The sequence below is a fragment of the Typopeltis vanoorti genome, chromosome 14 (genome assembly GCF_054136105.1).
Source record: "Typopeltis vanoorti isolate ZY-2024b chromosome 14, IOZ_Tvanoo_1.0, whole genome shotgun sequence".
Classification (NCBI taxonomy): Eukaryota; Metazoa; Arthropoda; class Arachnida; order Uropygi; family Thelyphonidae; genus Typopeltis; species Typopeltis vanoorti.
The window spans coordinates 91173113-91190861 of record NC_143562.1 but is presented as its reverse complement, the minus strand read 5'-3'; the positions used below and the strand labels follow the sequence as shown (position 1 = coordinate 91190861).

The window sequence follows — 17749 nt, the reverse complement described above, 5'->3', positions numbered from 1 at the left end:
GTCGTCCTCCTTCAAAAATGGAGTTTGATTTTAATATTTACAGAAATTTAGTTGGAAACGTACTTTCTAACTCAGTATTATTTTCTTAGAACCTACCATCATCGACTGCGAAAGTAATGTATTCCAATTATGGCCACCAGAGGCGCATTGAACTATTGCTACAATAATGGCGGTTGAAGAGCTTGAAAGTTATGAGTGTTTCCTGGTTGAATGACATCACTGACGTTTTCAAATGATGCTCATTGTAAAATTATCGTTAAGACATAACATACTCTGCCTTAAAAAGGTAAGTACTAATCCACACTATTCTCTGTTTCATGGATAGGTTAATATAGTCAAAAAAACATGCAGAGACCTCTACCCTCCCTGAATTTCATTCTGTTATATTTCTATTTAGAGATTACTAATTTATTCACATGTATTAAGTATATATGGTTATATGAAGATGTGACATTAACAAAATGACTCAGAAGTTAACAAATTTATTGGTATTATTCCGTTTTAAAATTACTCTATATATGTCTTACCATTCATTGCTTCATATATATATATATATATATATATATATCAAAGAACTACTTATTAAGTAATTAGTCTATGATAGAAGTTACACAGCACATGGCAACAATAAATCACATGTCTGCCATCTCGATTCAACAATTAGCTTATCTGTTATTTGTTGTATAACAGTTACTATTTTAGGGATATCTCCGTTAATACTTTTTTTCTAATTTTGTGACTTATGTATGTTATGTGTAGTTAACCTTGCCTGATAAACAGTAGTGAAAAAATTATAATTAAATCAGATCACTAAATAAGTAATTTTTACAAACAACCCCATCCACTCAATAGTGTATTATTAGAGGGAGGGAGCTACCGCTTAAATAATCCAGACACCTTATTTAAGAGAGAAACATGGTGTACCTCTGGTAAACAGAGCAGTGGTCTCCTACTGGGAGATGGAATTATCTACCACCTGAGGACATCCACAGCCTCCCATGCAAAAAGAGGAGACTCTGTCTACTTAGCCAACAAGGGCGGCAAATTAATAAATAATTATGTAAACAAATTCTAGTTGATGAAGTCAACTATTTTCATAGCATTAGGTTTTGTAGTAGTTTGTTAACGTTTGCTTCTGTATGATTAGGCAAACCATGTTATTTCCAAGAAGTAAAGGGATTAAGAATCTGGAAAAACTTGGATATGAATTATATCTAAGACGCAAAGAACTTTTATAAAGATATATGAGTTGAAAGCTATTTAAATGGTTTTCGGAGATAGCGTGGTTTTGCTCCCAGAATTCCTCCTGCTAGACTGACAAACCATCCATAGAAAGCACTCCAATTAACAGACAGTGTATATATCAAAATACGTTTCCTGTAATACTAAACAAATGCAACCAACTTAACAAGAAAGAACAAATATTCTTAGCCGACGCTTTATTGTCGTCATTCAGTTTCTATATTTTCGCCTCAAAATACTGAAATAAGTAGAGAGATACACATGTGTAGTCGAGAAAACATATTTCTTGGCCGTTCCAGTAGACTCTTCATAGAACAGCTATATATAGAAAGAAGCTGTCACGGTTGAGTTACTTGATGGACAAACAACTTACAATATAGCGCAGAAGTCAGAAGAAATAAATCAAACCACATAATTTCAGAGAGTAGTATGGTTTGTGCTGAATAATTTGTTCACACACACACACACACTCTTATTGATACAACATTGCAACATATATACGTAGATGCTCCTCATATCAATATTGAACGAATAAAACCCATCAGAGAAGTAGGAAAATTTCCATAACATGTAAGTGCACGCACACACAGAGTTTACTCTCTTTGTAATCATATGACAGGCGCATTTGAAAATGTTACGTTTTCTCCAAATCAAAGATGATACTCTTGAATTCTAGGACTCAGATTCCATCATTATGAACTTGACGTCGCTAACCCTCAACACGAATCCATCTGTAAATGAGCTGCCTTTAATGCACACTCCCGAATGTGTTTAATGGCCAAAGGATTCCAAATGTTTATTTCAAACTTTTATACAAACAAACCCGGACGGTTGCAAACTTAAACAATGAACTCTGTGACGTCATTGTTAGAGTTCACTGATGGGTCGCCTTTTGCGCACATCTTTAACGGAAGAATCGAGGCGCATCTTTTCCTTCCTTCGATCGGCGGTATCTTCAAAATAAATTAACAAATTCCGCCGCGTTATAGCGACGGATATTACCTAGTTGATTCTTCTTCGTGGGATTACGTTCAATGATAATTACATCTCGGTGTATCATTTTCTAAAATTTATCATGTCAACTAAACTCGTCCTGTTTGTACGGTTATCACTTTACCGAAATAACGTAGTTATTTCGTCGACGTATCGCCCTAGCGTTCTTAGGAACGCAGAGCGTTGTTCCACTTCAGATAAATCACTGACTCTTTCTTTTTTTTCGCTACATGGGCAATGAAAGAATCAAGTGAGAGCTACACCAGATGCTAAGCAAAAGCACACTGAGGAGGTCACGTGACACGCTCTTCTCTTTCCCCCCCCCCTCCATATACACACACATACACAGAGACCATGTGACTCATGATGCCACGCTCACCAGGCGTTTTCCAATTCCATACACAGGTAGTAGCACTGGGCTTCGTTCTTATTCTTCTTAAGCCTAGCGTTGTTTTTAGAGCAGTGAACATTCGACAGTGTTTTAAGAATCCCTCCCCCCCCTTGCTTAGATCAGCTTCTTGAGTATGACCCCGTAGTCGGAGGACAGCGTTCTCTATGGTGCCGACAGCTATCGACGTCTCAAAGTCAGGAGGCGTCCAATACGGACCTTATGAAGTACTTCATAGACGGCATGTGCGTGTTTGAGCGGGCGCATCATGTGCAGCGGATACGACGATACAACTTTCTCTTGACGCCTTCCGTAACGGGACCTGTGACCCTTGCGATTGTAAGCTGGATAATAAGTGTCCTAATAACCGGTATGTATAATATACTACCCATATTACACCATGAAACTGAATTAGGCAAATGTTTCTTCTTATTCATAATCACATGCTTTTCGCCAACACCATTATTTAATCAAACTTTAGCCTAACAGTCTATGAAGTAAAAATAAAATAAAATAAACTGCGGAATGGTACCGTAAAATATTAAATTACAGTCATTTCGAGTCAGTTACATACACAATATCTTCCTTCGAATCAGTTAAAAATAATAAATATGTAATCGGTCAATAATTGTAATTAAGATTATTTTACGCAGAATATTATTGCATATTACTAGTGTTTAAAGAGTTCGGATATCAACATAGCACTGATATTAAACTTAGAGTTAAAATGCTAATAAATCGTTAATTAACCCGAGCTGCTCCTCAAAAATATAAATTGGGTCAACTGATGGAATTCCAACAGCTACCAGTCTAGATTGGTTAAGGTGTGAAGGTTTCAAGATGGTCGATAAATAATAATATTTCTACTCAATTAGAGTATTTAAGAGATATATTATTATAGAATAACCATCTAGTCAATACAGATTATTAAAGTTTAAATACATTTTTATTTATATATTATAAAATGATAAGTAAATATAATATATTAAATTAAATATTTCAATTTTAAACATTCCTTTATGTATCATTTTTCACATACTTTTTTATTTTATCAATAATTTTAATTAAAATTTAGAAATAAATTTAATTTAAATTTAAAGTGTATATTTATATGATTTAAAATTTAATAAGCTACACATTATATATATTTTTTAATTTAATGTATACAATTTGAATATAAATATAAATATGATATGCATATAAAATTTAAATCTGGATATTTGTGATTTGAATCTTGAGATATACAGAATAAGAAATACAAAATTAGTGTCACTAATTAATAACTGATACTGAATAATATTATTAATGAGTTGAAAGATAAAATAATTAATAATATAAAATAATTAATAATGAAACAAAATTTAAATGAGATTGAAATACACAGCATAACAAATCTTAAATACAATGTCAATAATTAATAAACCTAAAATAAATATATACATAAATATAACTGAAGGAGAACTGATGAGGAGGGTAATGGATGGCAATGCTGTAGCCAATGAAGTTTAACTGAGGCTCGGCTGTTGCTGTTACCCCTTGGGGCGCAGAGATTCGAGAGTTTGAGTTCGCTCTCTTAAGGTTTTTGCCTTAAGGGAACAATTTGAGTCTCCGGGTAAAGTGTTCTCAGGCACGGTCCGCTGAGGGGCTTTGTCGGTGAATGGTTTTCTTCGGAATTTGAGCGGTTCTGCTGGGTGGTGGTGGTGAGTGGAAGGCCATCACTGAGCGGAGCCAACGCTAAGATGGACTGTCTTTCGCCCACGATTGAGTGGCCTAGGAATCTTCCGAATTTTTAGAGACGGCTTTACCTTTAAATTTAAATATGGCAATGCTGTAGCCAATGAAGTTCTAACTGAGGCTCGGCTATTGCTGTTACCCTCCTGCCATGATCAGAGCTTTAATAGTTCAATAACACCTTATCCCTACACTGTCCTCTACAGATAACGGGGAAGATGAAAAGTATTCTTGCTTCGCCCCTTTAAGCCAGTTCTTATATATAAGGACTGTAACTGAAGGGTGGTGGTAGAAAAATTAATCGACTGTGAGATGCGGTGATTAATATTAACATAACTGATGCTCGGCTATTACGGTACCCTCCTGCCATGATCAGAGCTTTATATAGCTCAATAACACCGTATTCTTACACTGTCCTCTACAGATAACGGGGAATATGAAAAGCATTCTTGCTTCGCCCATCTGCTAGTCCTTTTCAGGAATTTAGGAAGTCTAGGTATACTGTCTGCCTCGGATACTGTTACTGACTTTTCTGGTGTCATGGAAACCATTTTTATATTTCTCCCTTTTTATCATAAGCAACCATCATTCTTATATATATCGTAAGGAACTATCATTCCTATATATAGCTAATTTAATTTGATGCGAGGAAGTTTATTAAATAAATTACAAATTGTAATTAGGAAACAGGTAAGACACTAGAACACGACTGTCATTCTATGCCAACCAGATATTGATTTGTTCTTCCAAGCCAAAACGGCTCTTTCTCTCCAACAAATGTCCTCGCTGTTCTGGTGGTGAATGCGGCTAATTAGAATCCTAACTTCAAGCGAGCTCTCACCCTGAACTTAGTCATCCAACCATTGCGTACTAAAATACCGTTAGCACACTTACCGGGGAAAAAAAAAAAAAAAACTAATCAAATTTATTCATGACAGATGTGACATTTTAGAAAGCTGAACGACACATTATGAAAATTCCATTTCATTTAATGTATGCTGTTGCTAAAAATTATCTGATTTGCATACACAGACACTACACAAGAATTTAAATATCTCTATGTAATGATTTTTCCCTTTACCATTATGCATGTGCCACTGTTCCTATGGCAACAGTAGATTCTACAAGGTTTGTTTCATTTTATCCTTAATGCATCTATATTAATGAAAATATATTGTAATAACAATTAATATAAAGTGCTGATTATATTAAAATTCATGTGATTATTTCAAAATGGTACAAATTATACAAAATCCATTAAGCTTATCATTTCTCGAAGGAATTAGAACAAAAATAAATCAGCCCTCAACTTATCTTAAACTTGAATCTGTTTGAATTTTATCCAAATCTTACAGAAATAGAAATTCTTTCCAAATGGTATAAATTAAACTTGTTTATAGTTGGTTTTCGATTGCAGATACTCTCGTTGTATTTGTGAGAGCTATCATAACGTCGTTGATAAAACAAGATGACAATTAGGATTTAAAATCCCAAAATTTTAATCAGTTTCTAAAAGTTCTAAAAAGAACTGGGCCATGGACTGAGTCCTTGACTCTTTATCTCGTCATCTGAATGAAGAAAATCTGTGTGAATGGAGTGTTATTGAGCTAAAAGCTCTAATAATGGCTGAGTAACGGCATTTGCCGAGCCTCAGTTAAAACTTCATTGACTACAGTATTGCCATCCGCTACTCTGGAAGTGATAAAAAGGACTGGGGATCTTATCTGATCCATTTTATTCAGTTTCCTTATCCTTATAAGGACTGGCTTAAAGGGGCGAAGCAAGAATGCTTTTCATCTTCCCCGTTATCTGTAGAGGACAGTGTAGGAATAAAGTGTTATTGAGCTATTAAAGCTCTGATCATGGCAGGAGGGGTAACAGCAATAGCCAAGCCTCAGATGTTTTATGATTTAGTGTCCTTGTAAATAGTTAGATTAAAACAAAAATTTGGTTATATTTTCACTTTTTATCCTATATTTCTAAATATCAATTTAAATACATTTTAAATATATATAAGAAGTTTTAAATTCCAAATTTAAATAAAGTCTGTTTAGCTGCAATATGCCTTGTGTATTGAATGAACCTCCCAAAAGAAACGAATAGTTGTTTATCCATTTTGCAATTATTCACCTAAAACAAAAGAAATATTTTCATTAATTAAACATGTTTGATTTTGAAAAAAATTTTTCTTTTCTTTTGAAATTCAAATCAGATTCCCGAGTTTGTTTGTTTTTGTTTTCCTGAAGGAAGTTTGAAGTTCTCATGAAAAACAAAAGTTGCTGAAGTTTAAAGATACAAAAAAAAAAAAAGTGAAAACTGAATTATTTAATTCTTATTTCATGCAAAAACCTGCTAGCAAAAGGTAATTTAAATGTTAATTAGTGTTGTTGACTTGTAAAACACTAGACAAGTCGATCAGTTCATTGAATTAGAAAACGCCTGTCCAGTATAGGGGGAAAAATGAGACAGTATGCAAGTAATCTTAATTCCTTATTGATCATTGTAATTATCACAAAAAAAAAACTCAAGTTGTAAGCATTAGGCAAAAAAAAAAAAAAATTGCTTTCGTCATAATTTATTTTTTTCTACGCTAAAACTCGTTTGATGTTTTCTTCTTATTACTACTAATATCTACATTAATAAAAATAACTGTCATTCAATATAAAATAAAAGTTACAATCGTATTTTATAATTAAAATATGATTTAAATAATCATTTTTTGGTGCAGACTCTTTATCTTAAATTACCAATGGTTTTCTTTTATATTAATGCCATAAGTGAGATTTTTTGACATAAACACGCTGATTTTGAATAATTAGAATAACTGAAATTGATTCATCAGTTACTATTCTTCTGAAAGCTTCGTTCAGTCTGTTCCGCCAATGATATAATTCGGCATATCTTAAACAATTCTTATGTAACCCTTAGCTTATATCTTTAGCTTATCTATTGTACATAATATCTTAAACATCTTTAGCTTATCTATTGTACATAATATCTTAAACATCTTTAGCTTATCTATTGTACATAATATCTTAAACAATTCTTATGTAACCCTTAGCATATATCTTTAGCTTATCTATTGTACATAATACTTCATGTACAATAGATATTTAAACTATAATATATAGTTTAAATATCTATTGTATAAAAAGAATAATAAAAAATAAATTAAAATAAATTAAAAGATATAAAAAAATAAAAATAATAATACTTAAACTAAGTTTTTAAATAATGGCAACAATTTTGCTATATTGTAATCTTCTTAAATTTCAACGAAAGAATGTAAAAGATCGCTTGCTATGGACAGCATATTTTATTTAAATCGATTTAAAACTGGAAAAGCGCATTTATTTATTCCCTTTGGACAACTTAAAAGTTCAATACGGAAATTTAACTGCCCCATTGATAAGAATTTCAAATACTTCTTAATAAAGATAACAGAAACTGGTTCATTATCTATTCCTCTTTCTTTCTTGTGGTTCAACCGCAATTTTCTTGGCATGGTTTTCTATTGATTTCATTTTTATCCTAGCGCCATCATCGTCCCTAAAGAATGAAAGAAATTAATGCCAAATTAGTGTTGGCTTCAGCTGTGTCTTGTGAAGGAAACATAATTGTATAACCTACCTCAGCATGCAACAAATCCCATGCGGAAGGTACTGCCCCGCTGTATATGCTAATCAGAAGAAGTTCTGGAACATCCCCACCTTCCTGTCCCTCTCCTCCCCCCATCCGATCAATAATTCAATAATGCATTTTGTATCGGAGTCACGTCTTCTCTCTACCTGATAACTTGCTCCTGGCTGCTGTTTAAAAACCGTGAATATGATAGGAACCGAGACAAAAATAGAAAGAAAGTGCAAAGGATAGTTATGTATAACTTTCTGCATTTATTTCTTCGTTTTTGACAATTATATACATTTATACATTCAGCTTAATATGATAGGAACCGAGACAAAAATAGAAAGAAAGTGCAAAGGATAGTTATGTATAACTTTCTGCATTTATTTCTTCGTTTTTGACAATTATATACATTTATTTATACATTCAGCTTAATAAAAAGTCATTGAAGAATCTTTAGCTTGGCTGAAAACCATAAAATTAAAAGAATTTGCCATTTAATTATTTAAAGATAATATTTTAATTTTGGTGTATCTTAAATTATTAATTATAACAAAAAGTTCAAGAGTAAAAGTTATATTTTTTTATTTAATAAATTTTATTTTTATAGAATAACTTATTTTCTAAATGTAATTATTCATATACTGTATATAAATATTTCATGCATCCGTTTAGTGACCTTTCATCATGACGTCATTCTGCCTAAAGAGCTCAGATTATTGTAGAAGTGAATGACATCTAGTCAGACTCAATAAAACTTATAGGAATTTTCGCTTATGACTCTCGCATAAGTTCGGATATCCATTTAACAATCTTAAAACTGTCAAGGAGTAATATCTTTGGAAAAGTCCTCAAGGAATCTTCAGTTGCAAAGAAAAAAAAATTAATTTCTTAATGCCGAGAACAGGTCAAAGTTATCTAAACCACACCCTATAACGTTTTAATTCTTCTTACTATAAAATCCATAAATACTTTTATGATATAATTATCTTTTTCATGTTTATTTTACAACTATCTTCCTTACAGTAAATGACTTTGCTGTGAATTTTATCGTTGTACAAAAAAGCCTCTAAAATAGTTTATATACGAAAGAATTAAGCATTAACGTAGATATGTTTTATGAACATTTGTTTTACTTCGTATTTTATTATTTTGAAAATAATTAAAATGATAATTTAGCAGTAAACTTAGCTAAGATCGAAGACAGCGAGACTAATTGTTGTTGAAGCCATAAATAAGATGAAATTCTAAGTCGTATATAAATTTAGTTTAAATTAAAATTCTAATTCTGTATGCGGGAAGGAACTGTATAAGGACTTTTCAGCTGAAGGTTAGTTAGCTGGTCTCATTTAAGGATGGCAGGGTTGCCTCCCGCTACACTGGAGTAATAAACACATTGGCCTTTATTGGCTTTTTTTTTTTTTGTGAAAAATCCTAAATTATAAGACAGTTCATGTTTAGATCGAGGCATTGCAAAATCCCTTTATGATAGGACATATTTTTTTAAATATATGCGTAAGACAGTAACATGCCCTGTGTGTGTGGTGGTGGTGGGGGGGGGGATATTGGCATATCGCCAAATCCTGCAATTGGCTGACTTTCCCGCTTTTAGTGACAACACATCCAACATTTTGTTGTGCCTTCTCCAGGGAGATAGTAGCTAAGTGCCTGACTTCCACAAATACTATTTTATTATGCACAACATACTCAGCATAGAGTATACCGGCATTGCACTATAAAAGTTTATAAAGTGTTTTGTAATTCAATTAGCAGTATTAATATGCATACAATAATAGTCAGCAACCCCTAATAATATTTTTTTCTTCTGTTTTTGACATTAACTTTTGTACTGATAGCGATTCAAACACTTTCCAGGAAACAAGCAATATGTTAATATGTAAAGTTATGTAAAAAAGAAAAAAATACATACCCTAATTACGGTGATGCGTTGTCTAAACTTGAATTAGCAGAGAAACTTGCGTAGAATGAATAATTAAATTACAGTAATTTTTTTTCTTCTAGTACAGCTCATTTTAATTGGCTTTATATAAGCATTAGTTTTTATATTCGTATGCAAAAAAAACACTAATTTCTTTGCACATTATTGTAAACGAGGCAATTTTTAATTGTTGACTTGCATTATGAGTTTATAAAGGACGAAAAACAACAATGAAAATTGATGCATAAATTTTAATGGAATAAAATGCTGTAGGAGTATGTATCTTAGTATAAGATAAATTATATGTTAATAGTTGCATTAATTCCTGCTAATGCAGCGGCTTGACGTTTCTGAATCGAATATAAAAGGGATTGTAAAACGTGAACTTTACTGTTAGAAATATTCGACCACTTCACTTCCAGTTTACCATGAAATGGCAATCGCCCGCTATATTATTTCACTGTTGACACCGCCTATAGGATAGGCGATGTCATTCTTTATACACCGTTCTATTTAATTCCTTTAAAATCTTCGAAAGTTAGCTTGTGCACCTTTTTCTGTTTGTCAAATTAATTCAATCCATTTCGTTGTACACGTGCCTTTCCTGTAATGATAATCATTCTCTATCTTTTAATATTATTTCACTGTTGACACCGCCTAAAGGATAGCTGGTGTTATCCCTTATACACAGTTCTATTTAATTTCTTTTTAAAGCTGTTTTTTTTTTTTTTTCAAAGTTAGCCGGTGCACCCTTTCCTTTTTCACTTCGTATTTTCTGTAAGAGAAAGAAGAAAAGAGAAGAGAAGAAAAAAAAAACGGAATAAACAATATTCTCCTCGAAATACATGGCAATTTAGAAAGAAAGAAAGAGAAAAAAAAAGCTGACACATTGTATTTCATCCATTTTGTTAAACTACGCCGTGCTCGTAGATTAAAAAATAAGAAAGAAAGAAAAAACCATAAAAAATACGACACAAAACTTGAAAAGTCCCAAATAGTTCATCGAAATGAAATCTTACATCTTCAATTTTGTTTTCTTTACGGAAGTCCGTAGTGATGGCCAACTTTAATCGCACGGTGTTGTTGCAGGCAACGTAAGTTTCCGAGTATTGAGTTTTCAATGAACGGAGAGAAGGAAGGGGAAAAAAAACGGAATTGCAACGAAAGATTTAAACCCAAAAGACTAAAAAGAGACAGAAGCACAAAAAAAGTACACTTCAATAACATTAATCTTAGAAAAGTCAGAAATGTAAATAAAATACGAACTCAATAGAAATATTGAGAGTTGTATAGAAATATTGCTGGCTGTCTATGAAATTTATTTCAGGTAAAACGTTTGTAAAACACAGAAAATGAACAGTATTACAAACACTGAATCTCTATGAGGTGTGGCTATTAAATAACGAGACTGGTTGCAAACATGTGGTTTATTATTACAATTGTACAACTTAATCGTTACTTCCCTCTTCTATCTATACACTGTTGCATACGAATTTTCCATTGTTGGAAGCAGTGCTGCAAGTCATCAAGTGTTATCTGCTTCAGTAGCGCTGCTGTTTTCTCCTTTACCTCATCCACTGACTGAAAATAGGTGCCCTTCAATGCGGATTTCAACTGTGAAAAAAGGTAAAAGTCTCATGAAGCTAAGTCCGGCGAGTAAGGCGGATGGTCCAACACTGGGATCTTCTTATCAGCCAAACACTGCTTTACAGACAGTGCACTGTGGGCTGGAGCGTTGTCTTGATGGAGAATTCAAGCGTTGTTCTTCCACAGAACAACGCTTGGATTGCTTATTCTTCCTTTTTTCATCCATCATCATCACCATCCGCCTCCGCCTTACTCGCCGGACTTAGCTCAATGCAACTTTTACCTTTTCCCAAAGTTGAAATCCGCATTGAAGGGCACCTATTTTCAGTCAGTGCATGAGGTAAAGGAGAAAACGGCAGCGCTACTGAAGCAGATAACACCTGATGACTTGCAACACTGCTTCCAACAATACAATGGAAAATTCGTATGCAACAGTGTACTGATGGAGGAGGGGAGTATGTTGAAGGGGACAACAATTAAGTTGTACAATTGTAATAATAAACCACATTTTTAGACCCAGTATCGTTATTTAATAGCCACACCTATATATGATGCCTTTTGCAACGAAATAAAAGGGTTTGGTATGCGTAGAATTGTTTGAAATATCATTGGATATTCAACTTATATATACATAAGTTGAATATGTATATCCCGATCCTCGACGATATATACATCGTCGGGGATCGGATCCAGATTTATTCCTATTCATTCCACCTGATCTGGGTTCCTTCGTATTTAGCATATTCACTACATCCGAGTTCTAGATTCTCAGGAATTTCTGTCATCTGCCCCCAAGCCATTTTAGACGAGTTTCGTATACTTTCAGAAGTTCCTGTCTGTCTTTCACCGAGGGTTCTCCACCTGGTTTGTTTGTGCTATCAAAATCTGGATTTTCCAGGGGAGAAAAACATCCTTATATTGCTGTATGAGACTAAACTACTTCCTCTACATTAAAAATGCATTATATATCGTTTTTTTTATTTCATATAAATACACTTTATTCACTGGGAATAAACTTTAATCTTAGAGCCATTCTTCCAGACTTTAACCTGCATCACAACATCATACCAAACCAATTTCACACCCCCTTAAAAAATAATTGAAAATAATATTAATTGTCATGTCTGTTGCCGAGTAATGTGTGTATGGGGGTAGAAAGAAAAGAAAGGTAATTTAAGAAGTAATTTTAATGATAATGATCAGATTTACTAAGATCGGAGATAGAAAAATTAGATCAGATTTGTCGTTTTTTTTTTTTTTTTAGTCCGATTTCACGAGTTAGTTTTGCTCAATTAAACAAGCCACTTGGATCCACCTGCCACTTGTTTGATGAGGAAAAAATATCCTCTCTAGTATGATCTAGGCTGCCCATTAAAAATACTTGCGTTTCATTTATTTCTAATACGCACGTGATTTTTAAACAATCTGTTAATGCTTAAATCAGTTTTTTCCTCAATTTAATTCTTTTCTATTTAACAATTATTATTGAACGATCAGTATTTTTTTAAAAAAATCAATTTTCGTTAATATTAATTACTTTTGCCATTTTGTGAGCATTGTAACTGACCTTTTCCAATAGAAACGAAGACAGTTACTGAATATATCCAACAGTTATGAAAGAATAAAAGAAACATTGATTCAAACAGCTCAAAGATGAAAGGCTTGCACAATCATCTTCACGTTCACTTGGCACGAGGTGTGATAATCACGATACGACGTCAATCACTTGATTGATTGTTAACGTATCTAGAATTGTAAGTTGCAACTTATATATATATTAGAAATCACATTGCGAGTTGCAACTTATATTATTAGAAAACTTATCGGCTTTCATTTCATATAATATATAATATAATACATATATAATATCAGCTTCCATATATAACATAATAATATAATACATACATAGCGAATGCAATTCAGAGTAAAAAAGAAATGGCTTTAATTAAACAATGGGAAGGTTCCACATCGCTGCAGAATTTAGTATAAGAGAAATTCATATTTTTTATCTATTTATTATTTTATATGGTGTTTTTAGAAGTAGGTATTTATTAAGTTGATTTTTTAAAATAATCCAAAACACTTTGATAATTTAACGTGTAATTTTAACTATAAATAATGTTTAATAGTTAAATGTTTTGAAAAATATGTACAATTTGAGAATTTATTTTTTTAGGAAGTGTAATATCGGTTAATTTATCTTGAACAATTTATCTAGCGAGTTGGTATGGTTCAAATAATTCCGAAATATCCTAAGAAATTCAACATACAATCAGAAAAGAATGACAAAATATCTTTTTTTAAAAGAAATAACACACAATTTAAACTTTATAAATAATGGAATATTTTGTCTTACATTTATCAGCAAATTCTCCGAATAACATTCCGAGTGATCTGGATATTCAGATCCGATGATGAGAGTACTAGCAGGTGTTAAATATCTAATTTAAAGAGAGATAATCTTTAAAGAAAAGAAAAATTGGGAAGACCGATATTTTAATATAACGTGAAATGTATAATAATGAGTTGTAGTTGTGCCAAGTGTGTTACTTCCGGTACTGTTCAATTGTCTTTCCGGAACTCTATTTATCCAATCTTGTTAACAAGTGCGTCACTTCCGGTGTTTCTTAATACGGATTTTGATACTATTGGTTTTCTTACTGGATCTCTTTCATTAAAAGAATATATATTAAGTAGACGTATGTAATTTCTTAGAGAATTTGGACCAGAAGTTCCATGGCAGTTTTGGCCATATAGAATTCAAAACCATTCTAACAACTAGCACTTGATAAATACACTGCAATTAGCTTCAGTGTACAGTGAAGAAGTCACATATTTGTTGAAAAGCGCAATCAGTTTATCTATCACTGGAGAAAAAAAAATTAATGAAGATTAGCTAGCACGACATTGATTTTCGTTTCGTTTTACCGGGAGGAAAAGCAGGTGAAAGAACTGCCAACATAAGAAACACGAGATTTTTTGTTTCAATATTTTATGAAAACTTTGTGAGTTTTTATTCAACTAAACTTGGATCGTTTTGCAACAAAACATGACGTCTAACAAAACATAACTTCCATCACTTCATAAACGCTGAAAGTCTTAAGATCATTTAATAAGATGAAGAATTAAAATAGTTAGGAAGGTTTCTCATGAAACTATCAAATATATCCTTATAGTCCTTATAAGGACTAGCTTAAAGGGGCGAAGCAAGAATGCTTTTCATCTTCCCCGTTATCTGTAGAGGACAGTGTAGGGATAAGGTGTTATTAAGCTATTAAAGCTCTGATCGTGGCAGGAGGGTAACAGCAATAGCCGAGCCTCAGTTAGAACTTCATTGGCTACAGCATTGCCATCCGTTAACCTCCAAGGGTATTGGATTGAATCAATCACCAAACTATCAAATATTTTAGATTAAAAAATTCATATTTTTTATCTATTTATTATTTTATATGGTGTCTTCAGAAATCATTATCTGTTGAATTACTTTTTCATATTAAAGCATAATACTTAGGTAATTATTAGAAATAACTGTTAATAATTAAGTTTATAAAAATGTGTAAAACTTAACGATTTATTTATTAAGGAAGTGTAATATCGGTTAACAACTAAGCCTTTCAACCAGATTAATGCTTGAATATTGTCTTCATCACAGCTAATAAAAATATATTTCTTTTAACTGTCGAATGGAAGTTATTAGTAGGATTAAAAGTCTTATTTTTATATGGTAAAAGAAACGCGAACTTATTATTAAAAACATGCATAAATCTTCCAATGATATTAATTATTCTTGTTGCTGTGTAGGAAAACACAGAATTCATCTTCAGCCAAACTAAAGTTTGACTCTGAAAGAGTTGATGTATGAACATTTTGCTTTTTGATTCCCTAAGTAAAAAATTTATAATAAGGAATCACTCTTTCAAATCAATCATGAATGTGGTTGTACGGATTGCTTAGTTAGTGAGTTTATTTATTAAATTCCTTGAGTTCTAAGAAAGTCTGTTGGGCAAAACTATCAATAAAAGAAACCATATAACTAGGTTGTAAGACTTCGTCCTGCGCTTGTAATCAGTTGTGACCGAAAAATTCTAGAAAAACATCTTTCAAAAGTCTTGACTTCTTCCTGTTGCACTCCACAAGTAAACATTGTTAGCTTTTGGCTAACAAGATTAATGAAAAGGGACGTTGAAGTCACATACTTGGAACAGTTTACTATTAGTTTGTGGCTACGGTAGAAAAATTTAGTTAGAAAAGCAGGGTTTTCATATTAGGCTTTCTCGAGCACACATACATACAAAAAGAATAATATGTTCTGTATCAGTGTTATCCACCTCAATTTATCACTGTATATTTTGACACTTTGTTATCTTAAAACTGTGTGGATCCACTCCGAACATTCCCTTTAAATCGCTAGACTTTTATTTAGTTTCTCTGCGAAGTTTGGGATAAAATATATTTTATTATTTCCGTATTATATTGCTCCTAAACTTTGGACGAATATAAAATATGTTTTGTTATTATTATTTCCGTATTATATTGCTCCTAAACTTTGGAGAAATATTTTTGGAAATTTACTAGCACTATAATAATAATTTGTGAGTTCAACAAATCTTCATCATCGGCCTGTAGAGTAAGATAGGCTGAGAGTCAGCAGATAGTAGGAGAGGAAATAAAGATAGAGTGCATAGTGGTAGGGTAGGTTAAAGAGGCCTCAGTTGACCTGTTTGCCCCCCAGGGGCGTTTCTAAAACGGTCGTTGATTTTTCACTTTACAAAAAAGGAAAAATCCTAAAAAGGAAACATGTAACAAAACAAAAACAAAAAAGTACACAGAAAAGCAAAAATTGAAAGTTAAACTTAGAGGTGGAGGAAGGATCTGGCCCGAGTGATGCAGCTCACAAGGAACTGCACCGCCTCGCTGTAAGCCTTCACCGCTCGGGTTCTCAGGTCCTCCCCCACCTGTGGGAGCTAAAAACCAGTGAAGCTGAGTACAGTAAACCCACAAAGTGGTTACTGTGTCTTTCTTTTGTTGTGGGCAGTTATTATTCTTTTGGCCACCTCACTTCCCTTGGCCATGTCTAGTTTGCAGAGAGCTATGAAGAACGCCGAAGCTGCCTCCTCGTCTAAATCCTGGGCTACCTCTACTTGCTCAGGGGTGATTTTGCTGATGTCATCAACGAAAATGTCACCCCATTTTGCACTGACGATGTCAGATCCATGTTCTCCTGTGAGGAGGAGTTCAGGTTCTCCTATTTTTTTTTATCGCTTCTTTGAATTTTTCCGCCATCCCTGGGATACCTCTGATGAGATGGCTGAGAGTCTCCCCTGCTTTCGCGTGAGGGACTTCTGGGTGGGCGGTCTCAGATACTTTTGCTGTTTTGGGCGTTACCAACTCTTCTTCCTGTGGGCTTAATGGCCATTTGGAGGTGTTGGTGTTCACCTCCATCTTTCCTTCTTCCCTATCTATATCTGTATTAGTATCTCTATTGGTATTGATGGTTTCAATAGCGACTGTTTCTTCTTGTTGGATTTTACTGCTTGTGGAAGTTTTTTTCCCCTTACGGTTTTTCTTAGACGTGGAGGTATGGATTTCTGTTATATCAGGAGCAGCCTCGAAAGGAGGAAAGGCTTCCTGTGGTGTGTCATTTCCATTGCTTGGTGGAGTTGCTGGCGTGATTGCACCACCCATCCTCTCAGCAAGGGTTCTGGATGGGCATGTGTCCACTTTGTGGTCAATTACCCCACATTTCAGGCAAGCTAACTCACAGTTTTCTTGGTTGTGGCCTGCTTTGAGGCAGTTTTTACATTTCACTATAGGACAGTCCGCCCCAAGGTGAGTGAAAGCACCACATCTAAAACATTGTTTTTTTACACCAGGGTAATTTATCATTACTCTGGCGGATCCAATAATAATGAAGTTGGGAACGGGCGTTTTCACTCGAGGGAGATGTGGACTTCACCCGACTTCCATTTGGGGTTTTCTGCGTCATTTAGGACTTCCACCTTGTGTATAACGCCCCATTTCCCGAATATTTCGTGGATGATCTTTACATCCGTTTCAATATACTCTAAAGGGAATCTGGGGATTCTAAGTAGTTTGGTAATGTCCCTACCAAAAATGGAACTATTGTTTTTCCATTACATTCGAATCCTGCAAGTAGTTTGTCTCTTGTTTGCTCACTCCTTACTACTACTTGGAAGCGGCCACCACCAAAGGGAGTAAACCCAAAAATCTGCTCACCGCCGACG

The 17749-nt window shown here is 33.5% G+C and overlaps 1 protein-coding gene across 1 annotated transcript in view; it reads left to right on the top strand.

Annotated features, from left to right (window-relative positions):
* The first annotated feature begins 2662 nt into the window (after positions 1-2662).
* Positions 2663-17749, top strand: part of LOC150099754 (V-set and immunoglobulin domain-containing protein 10-like) — a 142659-nt gene continuing 127572 nt past the window's right edge. The window contains exon 1 of the mRNA XM_090403781.1: positions 2663-2993. Within this exon, the coding sequence (XP_090259907.1) occupies positions 2846-2993 (148 nt within the window). The 5' untranslated portion in view covers positions 2663-2845. The remainder of the gene's footprint in view (positions 2994-17749) is intronic.